This window comes from Coturnix japonica, unplaced genomic scaffold, assembly GCF_054131305.1.
Source record: "Coturnix japonica strain WE unplaced genomic scaffold, WE-NBRP24 Scf096, whole genome shotgun sequence".
NCBI lineage: Eukaryota > Metazoa > Chordata > Aves > Galliformes > Phasianidae > Coturnix > Coturnix japonica.
Genome location: NW_028188999.1, coordinates 350,770 through 362,652, shown reverse-complemented (window position 1 = coordinate 362,652; position 11,883 = coordinate 350,770). Strand labels below are relative to the sequence as shown.

The window sequence follows — 11,883 nt, the reverse complement described above, 5'->3', positions numbered from 1 at the left end:
GATGGGTGGAGGGGGGTGGGGAGATAGGGGATGGGGGGGGGGGATGCAGGGCTGGGGGCCTGGGGGCGTTGGGACGTCGGGATGGGTGGGGGGGGAATATAGGGGGTGGGGGTGTTGAGATAGGGGGTGGGTGGGGGGAGACAGGGGATGTGGAGGAGGGCTGGTGGGAGGGTGGGTGGGGGGAGACAGGGGCTGGGGGGGGGTTGGGCTGGGGGGGTGGGGGCGTTGGGACGCCGGGATGGGGGGGGGGAGGGCTGGGGGCACCGGGATAGCTGGGGGGGGGGAATGGGGCTGGGGGCACCGGGATGTCGCAATGGGGGGGGGTGGGGTTGGGGGCGCTGGGACGCCGGGATGGGGTGGGGGAGGAGATAGGGGCTGGGGGGGGATGGGGGCGTTGGGATGGGGGGGGGGTTGGGTCGTCGGGATGTGGGGGGGGATGGGGGAGAGGGGGGGGTGGGGGGGGTTGGGACACCGGGCTGGGGGGGTTGGGGGGTTTGGGGGGTTTGGGACGCTGGGATGGGGGGGGGTGTCTGGGGGCGTTGGGACGTCGGGATTTGGGGGGGGGGGGGGAGATAGGGGGTGTGGGGGGGAGATGGGGAGGGGGGAGAGATAGGGGATGGGGGGGCAGAGCGGAGAAAGCGGGGCCAGGTGGGGGGGTCTAAAGGAGCGGTGGGCGTGGCCTTGGGAAGGGGGCGTGGTCAGCCACCATTGGGGGCGGAGCCTAAAGAAAGCAGTGGGCGTTGCCTTGGGAAAGGGGCGTGGTCAGTCACAATCGGGGGCGGGGCCTAAAGGAGCGGTGGGCGTGGCCTTGGGAAAGGGGGTGCGGTCGACCACCATAGGGGGCGGGGCCTAAATGATTTGTGGGCGTGGCGTTGCGGAGGGGGCGTGGCTTGTCTTAAAGGGGCACAGGCCAATTTGAGGGGGGCAGGGCTCAGCCCGCAATGGGGGCTCAGCGGGTCTCATGGTGAGGGTCCCACGTTAAAGGAGCGATGGGCGAGCGTGGCAGGTCTCGCATTACAGCTAAGGGGGCCGGGGGCACAACTTAAAGAGGCAACGGCCCGGCTATAGGGGGCCACGTGAAGGGGGCTCGTACCTGGCCCACGACCACCAGCACTGAGGATCGCATCGGGGTCGGCGTGGGGCCCCAGGTTGGCGTCCCAGGAGCGGAGGATGAGCTGCTTCTCGCGGGGTCCCCACGCTCCGGAATAGGGATGTTTCTGTCTGATGTGCCGCTTGATGGTGCTGAGCTTTAAGGTGGCCAGGGCGCTCCCGCAGACCATGCACAGCATCCCGTGCCGAGCCGCGTTGAACTCCATTAAATACTCGGCTCGCCAACGTTCGTGGTAATAACGGCGATGGTCCCCGACCCGGGATCCGGCTCCGACCCGGCCGTGAAGCCCGAGCTTCACAATGGTCCGTGCTCCGCCGGCCGCCCCGCTGCACCCCCGGGCCCGGTAGGGAGGCTGCAATGGGGGAGGGGGGTCAGGGGATGGATGGGGAGGAGCGGAGGGGGCTCGGGGATGGGGAGGTGTTGGGGGTCCCGTATTGAGGGGGATCGGGGGCTTCAGGTGATGGAATCCGTATAACTGGGGGGGGAGTTAAAGAGCCCTAAGGAGGGACCCAAATGTGAGGGTGTTTGGGGTCTTAAGGCTCCCAAATATGGGGGGTTTTATGGGGGCTTCAGGGATTGGGGAGGGTCTAAGGGGGGCTGATGGATGGGAGAGTATGGGAGAGACGATGGGGGGATTTGGGGGGATCTGGGCACCCGGGGGGGGTCACGTATGGGGGTCTTTGGGGGGGGGGGGGGGGATTAAAGCTCTTAAAGGGGCCGGGGATGCTGAAAGCCTCTGGGGCATCGTAAAAGGGCAAAGGGGCTTTTATAGGGTCAGGGAGAGTTAAAGGGGCATCGGACTCAAAGAGGAGGGGCTGTGCGAAAGGGGGCGGGGCCCTTAAAGGGGCGTCAAAGGGCGGTGACAGGGAGGGCGCGCCTTAAAGGGGCAGGGGGCACCTTAAAGGGACAGCGACGCCTTTAAAAGTCACGGGGACATCCCAAATCGCGTGAGGGCACCGTCATGGGATGAAGGAGCGTCTGGACGGGCCGGGGGGATCCCGGTGCAGGACAGGGGCTGCCAAAGCAATGGGGGGCTGCCCCCAAACCACGGGGGGCGTCTTAAAGGGCCAGCGCCGCTCCCATTGTGCGGCCGGGAGGAGCCCCGCTCCCGTTCCTTGGGGGGGTCCTTAAAGGGGCCGCGTTCCCCTCGTCTCCCCCCGTGGTGTCGGCGCTCACCTGCGGGCTCCGGGTGCGGGAGCGGCCGCGGGGGCTCCATGGCGGCGGGCAGGGGCCGGCCGGGGTGGGGACGCGGTCGTGGGGCCCCTGGGGCTCCTCGAAGGGCTCCTGGGTAAATTTAAAGGGGCCGTGCGCCTTTCCGCTCAACCCCCCTGCTGCCATTTCTCTCCCCTTTACCACCGGCGGATGGGGGGGAGGTATGGGGGGGGGGAGGATGAGTTGAGGTCGGGTCTCAGCTCCGCCGCCCCCCCACTCCTTTAAGAATAAAAAGCTTTATAATGTGTGTAGGGAGGGGAAGGGGTCGCCCCCCCCCCACTGCAGCCCCCGCCCCAACCCCCCCAGCATCGCCTTCGGGGAACCCAACCCCCCCCCCCCAATGCTCTGAGAAAGCCCCGCCCCCTTTGGACCAAAGGGGCGTGGCTTGTGGTTAGGCCACGCCCACCAGTCAGATAGCCCCGCCTCTCCTTAATCAGCGTGGGGAATGGGAAGGGTTCGGCTCCTCTCGGCTCCTCTCGGCTCACGGAAAAGGCCGATGTCCTCGGAGAGGTGTTCGGGTATTTCCGGCTTCGCTCGGAAAAACAGCTCGGCGTGACGGAAATTACCGAAGTCCTCTTCGGCTCTTTCCGTCATCACCCGAATCCGACGGAGGAAGAGATCCTCCGGAAACACCCGAACTCACGAGCTGAGGCGCTGCCGAGTCCATCCGGAAAGAGCCGAAGCGTCTCGGGGGGGGGGGGGGGGGAGGCGTGTCGGGTGTTTCCGGCGCGGCGGCGGAAATGGCCGAGGGCCGGCGGCGGCCGCCATGTTGGGAACCGCTGGGCTCTGAGGAAGCGCGGGCGTGAGGCGGCCCCGTTCCCCTTCTCCCCCTCTTCCTCCTCACCCGTCCCCTCCCCGGTCCCCCCCCCCCCCCCAATGCCGCCGGCCTGGCCCCCCCCGCCCCTTGAACGAGGCTCCCGAAGCATAAGGCAGAGCTTCCTGCTATCGCGATAGTCGGCGACCGTGGGGGGGTGGGGGGGGGAGCGCCATGTCGAGCAGCGGCCGCAGCCCTTTGCCCACCGTCAGCGAGAGGGACGCGGAGCAGGTGGGAAATGGGGGGGTAAAGGGGGGGGGGAGGGAAGGGTCTGAGCCACTTCGGGAGGGGGGAATGGGGGCGTCTGGGGGGGGGATGGGGGTCGTGAGGGGGAAGGAGAGGCTGGGGGCTTATGTGGGGCTTTATGGGGGGGATAAAGAGCCTGCGAAGGGTCTGAGCCCCTTTTGAGGGGGCAATGGGGGCGTCTGGGGGGGGAATGGGGGTCGTGAGGGGAAAGGAGAGGCTGGGGGCTTATGTGGGGCTTTATCGGGGGATAAGGGGGGGGCTAGGGGGGGTTAGGGGCTTCTTTGGGGGGTATAAAGTGGCTGGGAAGGGTCTGAGCCACTCTAGAGGGGGGAATGGGGGCGTCTGGGGGGGGGATAGGGGTCGTGAGGGGCTGGGGGCTCTTGTGGGGCTTTATCGGGGGGTGAGGGGGGTTAGGGGCTTCTTTGGGGGGGGATAAAGGGGCTGGGAAGGGTCTGAGCCCCTTTTGAGGGGGGAATGGGGGGGGCTGGGGGTCGTGAGGGACTGGGTGCTCTTGTGGGGCTTTATCGGGGGATAAGGGGGGGCTGTGGGGGGTTAGGGGCTTCTTTGGGGGGTATAAAGGGGCTGGGAAGGGTCTGAGCCACTCCAGAGGGGGGAATGGGGGCGTATGGGGGTCGTGAGGGGCTGGGGGCTCTTGTGGGGCTTTATGTGGGGAAAAAAGGGCCTGGGAAGGGTCTGAGCCCCTTTTGAGGGGGGAATGGGGGAGGAAATGGGGGGCTATGGGGGAGATGGGGGTCGTGAGGGACTGGGTGCTCTTGTGGGGCTTTATCGGGGAATAAGGGGGGGCTGTGGGGGGTTAGGGGCTTCTTTGGGGGGTATAAAGGGGCTGGGAAGGGTCTGAGCCACTCTAGAGGGGGGAATGGGGGCGTCTGGGGGGGGAAACGGGGGTTGTGAGGGGCTGGGGGCTCTTGTGGGTCTTTATCGGGGGATGAGGGGGGTTAGGGGCTTCTTTGGGTGGGGATAAAGGGGCTGGGAAGGGTCTGAGCCCCTTTGGAGGGGGGAATGGGGGCGTCTGGGGGGGGATGGGGGTCGTGAGGGGGAAGGAGAGGCTGGGGGCTTATGTGGGGCTTTATGGGGGGGATAAGGGGGGGCTGGGGGGGATAAAGGGCCTGCGAAGGGTCTGAGCCACTCCAGAGGGGGGAATGGGGGCGTCTGGGGGTCGTGAGGGGCTGGGGGCTCTTGTGGGGCTTTATGGGGGGATAAGGGGAGGCTGTGGGGGGTTAGGGGCTTCTTTGGGGGGTATAAAGGGGCTGGGAAGGGTCTGAGCCCCTTTTGACGGGGGAATGGGGGCGTTGGGGGGGGGGGAATGGGGGTCGTGAGGGGCTGGGGGCTCTTGTGGGGCTTTATCGGGGGATAAGGGGGGGGCTGTGGGGGGTTAGAGTGAGGGTGAGAGGTTGTGAGTTGGGGTTATGGGGGATAGAGGGGGGTCCTGAGGCTTTTTGGAGGGGTTATAGGGGATAGAGGGGGCCGGGGGGGGTCCTGAGGCCTTTTGGGGGGGGGTTATGGGGGATAGAGGGGGTCGTGAGGGGCTGGGGGCTCTTGTGGGGCTTTATGGGGGGGGATAAGGGGGGGCTGAGAGGGTTAAAGGGGGGGGTGGGATGGTGGGAGTTGGGGTTATGGGGGATGGAGGGGGCTGGGGGGGGTCAATGTGAGGGATAGAGGGGGGTCCTGAGGCCTTTGGGGGGGTTATGGGGGATAGAGGGGGTCTGGAGGGTAGTGAGGCCTTTTGGGGGGGGGTCTGGGGTCAATGTGAGGGAAATGGGCCGGGTCTGGGGGGGGCTGGTGGCCTGTGGGGTATTGAGAGACACTGACTGGGATTGAGGGGCTGCTGGGGGGGTCGGCTCCTGTTATGGGGGAGGAAGGAAAAAGGGGGGGGGTCGAGAGGGAAATAGGGCTCCCAAGGGGTCCCAAGGGGTCCTGAGCCCCTGCTGTGGGCTGGGGGGGGGTTGTAGGGCTGAATGGTGTGTAATATTGGGGGGGGGGGGGGGGGTTCCCATTGTATCTTAGGGAGGAATTGGGGCCTCCCCCCCTGGCCCCATAGCAGGGGGCTGTCAGTGGGGTCAGACCCCCCCCCCCCCCCCTTCAATACAGGGCTGAGGAGTGGGGGAAATATGGGGGGGGGGCTCTGCCTCCTCCCACCCCCATTTAAATGCCGTGTGTGGGGGTGGGGGCTGGGAGCTGCCTCCCCCTCCATGGGCTGCGTGTGTGTGGGGGCGGCACCAGCAGCTGAAATGATGGGGGGGGGGATGGAAATGGGGGCTGAGACCCCTCAGGATGGACCCCAGCTTTATATTATGGGGGGGGGGCTCAGCTGGGTTCTGAGTGCAGGGAGCCCATTTTGGGGGGGGGGTTTAATACATGGGGGGGCTGAAGTCTGGGTGTATTGGGAGCCCCCCCCCCCCGATTAGTGAGGGGGAGTCTTGGCTCAGTGCTGCTCTGTATGGGGGGTTGGGGGGGGGTCTTTGCCTCAGTGCTGCCCTGTATAAGGAATGTGGGGGGGGGTCCTTGCCTGTATTAGGGATGTGGGGGGATTTGGGGGGGGTCTTGCCTCAGTGCTGCTCTGTATGGGGTTTGGGGGGGGTCTTTGCCTGTATTAGGGATGTGGGGGGGGTCTTTGCCTCAGTGCTGCCCTGTATAAGGGATTTGGGGGGGGGGTCCTTGCCTGTATTAGGGATGTGGGGGGGGGTCCTTGCCTGTATAAGGGATGTGGGGGGGGTCCTTGCCTGTATAAGGGATGTGGGGGGGGGTCTTTGCCTGTATTAGGGATGTGGGGGGGGGTCCTTGCCTGTATAAGGGATGTGGGGGGGGTCCTTGCCTGTATAAGGGATGTGGGGGGGGGGTCTTTGCCTGTATTAGGGATGTGGGGGGGGGTCCTTGCCTGTATTAGGGATGTGGGAGGGGTCTTTGCCTGTATTAGGGATGTGGGGGGGGTCCTTGCCTGTATTAAGGATGTGGGGGGGGTCCTTGCCTCAATGCTGCCCTGTATTAGGGATGTGGGGGGTGTCTTTGCCTGTATTAGGGATGTGGGGGGGGTCCTTGCCTGTATTAGGGATGTGGGGGGGGGTCCTTGCCTGTATAAGGGATGTGGGGGGGGGTCCTTGCCTGTATTAGGGATGTGGGGGGGGGTCCTTGCCTGTATTAGGGATGTGGGAGGGGTCTTTGCCTGTATTAGGGATGTGGGGGGGGTCCTTGCCTGTATAAGGGATGTGGGAGGGGTCTTTGCCTGTATTAGGGATGTGGGGGGGGGTCCTTGCCTGTATAAGGGATGTGGGGGGGGGTCCTTGCCTGTATTAGGGATGTGGGGGGGGGGTCTTTGCCTGTATTAGGGATGTGGGGGGGGGTCCTTGCCTGTATTAGGGATGTGGGGGGGGGGTCTTTGCCTCAGTGCTGCTCTATATGAGGGATGCTGTTATGTGTTTGTGGGGGGGGCAGCCCCCATTTGTTTGGGTGACACCTGTGGGTCGGGGGGGGGGGGCTGTGTGCACCCCCACCTTGAATCTATGGGGCAGCCCCATGGGATGAGCCCCCCCTGGTGCCCCACAGCCTCCTCCTGGGGTCACTGTGAAGCAGCGGGGGGGGGTCTCTGTTACCCCCCCCCCATATTAAATGCACCATATTGGGCTCGTTGTGCTCTATGTGGGTTATATAATGGAGGGGAGGGGAGTTATTCCTGCTGTCAATGGGGGCGGGGGGGGGGGGCTGTGTTTCCAGCCTCCCTTAAACCCCCCCCCCCATTTATAGCACCCCCCCCATTAGCCCCCATTGATTCTGGTGGGCTCTGGGTTGGAATAGGGCTGCATTGGGTTGTACCCCATAACCCGGGGGGGTTTATATCCCCCCCCCCCCAATTCGTTCCCAGTCACGTGGGTTTCCTTTTTAAAGCAGAAAATCCATCCATCTTTTGGGTGGAAATACCTAAATTTGGCTGACATTTCAGCTCCAGCATCACAGCGACGGCTGCCTCCGAGCTCATGGGGGGGGGGTCGGAACATGAGGATCCTATAGGGGATTATAGGGTCAGTGGGGGGGGGTGATGTGTGGGGTGGTCCCATAAGGAGCCCTATAGGGGATTATAGGGTCAATGGGGGGGTGATGTGTGGGGTGGTCCCATAAGGAGCCCTATAGGGGATTATAGGGTCAATGGGGGGGGGTGATGTGTGGGGTGGTCCCATAAGGAGCCCTATAGGGGCTTATAGGGTCCATTGGGGGGGTTGCTCTGCTGGATGGTCCCATAAGGAGCCCTATAGGGGATTATAGGGTCAATGGGGGGGGTGATGTGTGGGGTGGTCCCATAAGGAGCCCTATAGGGGATTATAGGGTCAGTGGGGGGGGGGTGATGTGTGGGGTGGTCCCATAAGGAGCCCTATAGGGGATTATAGGGTCAATGGGGGGGGGTGATGTGTGGGGTGGTCACATAAGGAGCCCTATAGGGGATTATAGGGTCAATGGGGGGGGGGTGATGTGTGGGGTGGTCACATAAGGAGCCCTATAGGGGATTATAGGGTCAATGGGGGGCTGATGTGTGGGGTGGTCCCATAGGGAGCCCTATAGGGGCTTATAGGGTCGCCATCCCATACAGGAGCCCCGTAAAGGGATGCCATATGGGATGGTCCCATAAGGAGCCCTATAGGAGATTATAGGGTCAGTGGGGGGGTGCTGTGTGGGGTGGTCCCATAAGGAGCCCTATAGGGGATTATAGGGTCAGTGGGGGGGTGATGTATGGGGTGGTCCCATAAGGAGCCCTATAGGGGATTATAGGGTCAGTGGGGGGGGGGTGATGTGTGGGGTGGTCCCATAGGGAGCCCTATAGGGGATTACAAGGTCAATGGGGGGGCGTGCTGTGCTGGATGGTCCCACAAGGAGCCTTATAGGGTCAATGGGGGGGATGTTGTGTGGGGTGGTCCCATAAGGAGCCCTATAGGGGATTATAGGGTCAATGGGGGGGTGATGTGTGAGGTGGTCCATAAGGAGCCCTATAGGGGATTATAGGGTCAGTGGGGGGGGGTGATGTGTGGGATGGTCCCATAAGGAGCCCTATAGGGGATTATAGGGTCAGTGGGGGGGGGGTGATGTGTGGGGTGGTCCCATAAGGAGCCCTATAGGGGATTATAGGGTCAATGGGGGGGTGATGTGTGAGGTGGTCACATAGGGAGCCCTATAGGGCATTATAGGGTCAGTGGGGGGGTGATGAGTGGGGTGGTCCCATAAGGAGCCCTATAGGGGATTATAGGGTCTATGGGGGGGGGTGATGTGTGGGGTGGTCCCATAAGGAGCCCTATAGGGGATTATAGGGTCAGTGTGGGGGGGTGATGTGTGGGGTGGTCCCATAAGGAGCCCTATAGGGGATTATAGGGTCAGTGTGGGGGGGTGATGTGTGGGGTGGTCCCATAAGGAGCCCTATAGGGGATTGTAGGGTCAGTGGGGGGGGGTGATGTGTGGGGTGGTCCCATAAGGAGCCCTATAGGGGATTATAGGGTCAATGGGGGGGGGTGATGTGTGGGGTGGTCCCATAAGGAGCCCTATAGGGGATTATAGGGTCAATGGGGGGGGGTGATGTGTGGGGTGGTCCCATAAGGAGCCCTATAGGGGATTATAGGGTCAGTGGGGGGGGGGGGTGATGTGTGGGGTGGTCCCATAAGGAGCCCTATAGGGGATTATAGGGTCCATTGTGGGGGGTTGCTCTGCTGGATGGTTCCATAAGGAGCCCTATAGGGGATTATAGGGTCAATGGGGGGGGGGTGATGTGTGGGGTGGTCCCATAAGGAGCCCAAGAGGTACTTATAGGGTCACCATCCTATATAGGAGCCCATACAGGGATGCCATATGGGATGGTCCCATAAGGAGCCCTATAGGGGATTACAAGGTCAGTGGGGGGGTGCTGTGTGGGGTGGTCCCATAAGGAGCCCTATAGGGGATTATAGGGTCAGTGGGGGGGGGGTGATGTGTGGGGTGGTCCCATAAGGAGCCCTATAGGGGATTATAGGGTCAATGGGGGGGGGTGATGTGTGGGGTGGTCCCATAAGGAGCCCTATAGGGGATTATAGGGTCAGTGGGGGGGGGTGATGTGTGGGGTGGTCCCATAAGGAGCCCTATAGGGGATTATAGGGTCAGTGGGGGAGGGGGGGGGTTGCTGTGTGGGGTGGTCCCATAAGAAGCTCTATAGGGGATTACGTGGTCACCATCCTATACAGGGATGCCATATGGGATGGTCCCATAAGGAGCCCTATAGGGGCTTATAGGGTCACCATCCTATATAGGAGCCCATACAGGGATGCCATATGGGATGGTCCCATAGGGAGCCCTATAGGGGATTACAAGGTCGATGGGGGGGTGCTGTGTGGGGTGGTCCCATAAGAAGCCCTATAGGGGCTTATAGGGTCTCCATCACATAAGGGGGGTGCGGTGTGGGATGGTCCCTTGAGGAGTCCTATAGGAGGATTATAGGGTCACCATCCCATATGGGGGGGGTGCTGGCTGGGATCGGACCATAAGGAGCCCTACAGGGGCTTATAGGGTCGCCATCCCATAGGGTGGTGCTGTGTGGGGTGGTCCCGTAAAGAGCCCTATAGGGGCTTATAGGGTCACCATCCCATATGGGGGGGTGCTGTGTGGGTCAGACCATGAGGAGCCCTATAGGGGTTATAGGGTCAGCATCCCATATGGGGGGGGGTGCTGTGTGGGATGCTCCCATAAGGAGCCCTATAGGGGTTTATAGGGTCACCATCCTATTTGGGGGGGTGCTGTGTGGGATGCTCCCATAAGGAGCCCTATAGGGGATTATAGGGTCGCCATCCCATCCAGGAGCCCCATACATGGATGCCATATGGGATGGTCCCATAGGGAGCCCTATAGGGGTTTATAGGGTCAGCATCCTTATTTGGGGGTGGGGGTGCTGTGTGGGATGGTCCCATAGGGAGCCCTATAGGGGCTTATAGGGTTAGAATCCTATACTGGGGGGGTGCTGTGTGAGATCAGACCATAAGGAGCCCTATAGGGGCTTATAGGGTCCATGGGGGGGGGGGTGCTGTGTGGGGTGGTCCCATAAGGAGCCCTATAGGGGATTATAGGGTCAATGCGGGGGTGCTGTGTGGGGTGGTCCCATAAGAAGCTCTATAGGGGATTACATGGTCACCATCCTATACAGGGATGCCATATGGGATGGTCCCATAGGGAGCCCTATAGGGGCTTATAGGGTCACTATCCCATTTGGGAGGGTGCTGTGTGGGGTGGTCCCATAAGGAGCCCTTTAGGGGATTATAGGGTCACCATCCCATACAGGAGCCCATACAGGGATGCCATATGGGATGGTCCCATAGGGAGCCCTATAGGGGCTTATAGGGTCACCATCCCATATGGGGGGGGGGTGGGGGTGCTGGCTGGGATTGGACCATAAGGAGCCCTATAGGGGCTTATAGGGTCACCATCCTATATAGGAGCCCATACAGGGATGCCATATGGGATGGTTCCATAGGGAGCCCTATAGGGGATTACAAGGTCAATGGGGGGGTGCTGTGTGGGGTGGTCCCATAAGAAGCCCTATAGGGGATTATAGGGTCTCCATCCTATATAGGCGCTCCATACAGGGATGCCATATGGGATGGTCCCATAGGGAGCCCTATAGGGGCTTATAGGGTCTCCATCACAGAAGGGGGGTGCGATGTGGGATGGTCCCTTGAGGAGTCCTATAGGAGGATTATAGGGTCGCCATCCCATATGGGGGGGGGGGTGCTGTGTGGGTCAGACCATGAGGAGCCCTATAGGGGTTATAGGGTCAGCATCCCATATGGGGGGGGTGCTGTGTGGGATGGTCCCATAAGGAGCCTATAGGGGCTTATAGGGTCACCATCCCATAGGGGGGGTGCTGTGTAGGATGGTCCCATAAGGAGTCCTATAGGGGATTATAGGGTCAATGGGGGGGGGGGGGGGTGCTGTGTGGGGTGGTCCCATAAGGAGCCCTACAGGGTCTTATAGGGTCACCGTCCCATAGGGGGGTGCTGTGTGGGGTGGTCCCATAAGGAGCTCTATAGGGTCTTATAGGGTCACCATCCCATATGGGGGGGTGCTGTGTGGGTCAGACCATGAGGAGCCCTATAGGGGTTATAGGGTCACCATCCCATTTGGGGGGGGGTGCTGTGCTGGATGGTCCCATAAGGAGCCCTGTAGGGGCTTATAGGGTCACCATCCCATATGGGGGGGGGTGCTGTGCTGGATGGTCCCATAAGCCCCTATAGGGTCTTTTGGGATGGTGACCCTGTATGGGGGGGGTGCTGTGTGGGGTGGTCCCATAAGGAGCCTATAGGGGCTTGTAGGGTCAGCATCCCATATGGGGGGTGTGCTGGCTGGGATCAGACCGTAAGGAGCCCTATGGGGGCTTATAGGGTCCATTGGGGGGGGGTGCTGTGCTGGATGGTCCCATAAGGAGCCCTATAGGGGCTTGTAGGGTCACCATCCCATATGGGGGTGCTGTGTGGGATGGTCCCAT

The 11,883-nt window shown here is 62.0% G+C and overlaps 2 protein-coding genes across 2 annotated transcripts in view; one reads left to right on the top strand and one right to left on the bottom strand.

Moving 5' to 3' along the window:
- Positions 1 to 692: 692 nt before the first annotated feature.
- On the bottom strand, positions 693 to 2,743 carry LOC146751352 (uncharacterized). The gene is made up of 2 exons (XM_085534697.1): positions 2,288 to 2,743; positions 693 to 1,463 (listed from the first exon to the last, which is right to left on the bottom strand). Exons 1-2 carry the CDS (start codon positions 2,447 to 2,449, stop codon positions 960 to 962), a joined length of 666 nt encoding a protein of 221 aa, XP_085390823.1. The 5' UTR covers positions 2,450 to 2,743; the 3' UTR covers positions 693 to 959.
- A 485-nt stretch (positions 2,744 to 3,228) lies between these two features.
- Positions 3,229 to 11,883, top strand: part of MARK2 (microtubule affinity regulating kinase 2) — a 37,051-nt gene continuing 28,396 nt past the window's right edge. The window contains exon 1 of the mRNA XM_085534685.1: positions 3,229 to 3,368. Within this exon, the coding sequence (XP_085390811.1) occupies positions 3,312 to 3,368 (57 nt within the window). The 5' untranslated portion in view covers positions 3,229 to 3,311. The remainder of the gene's footprint in view (positions 3,369 to 11,883) is intronic.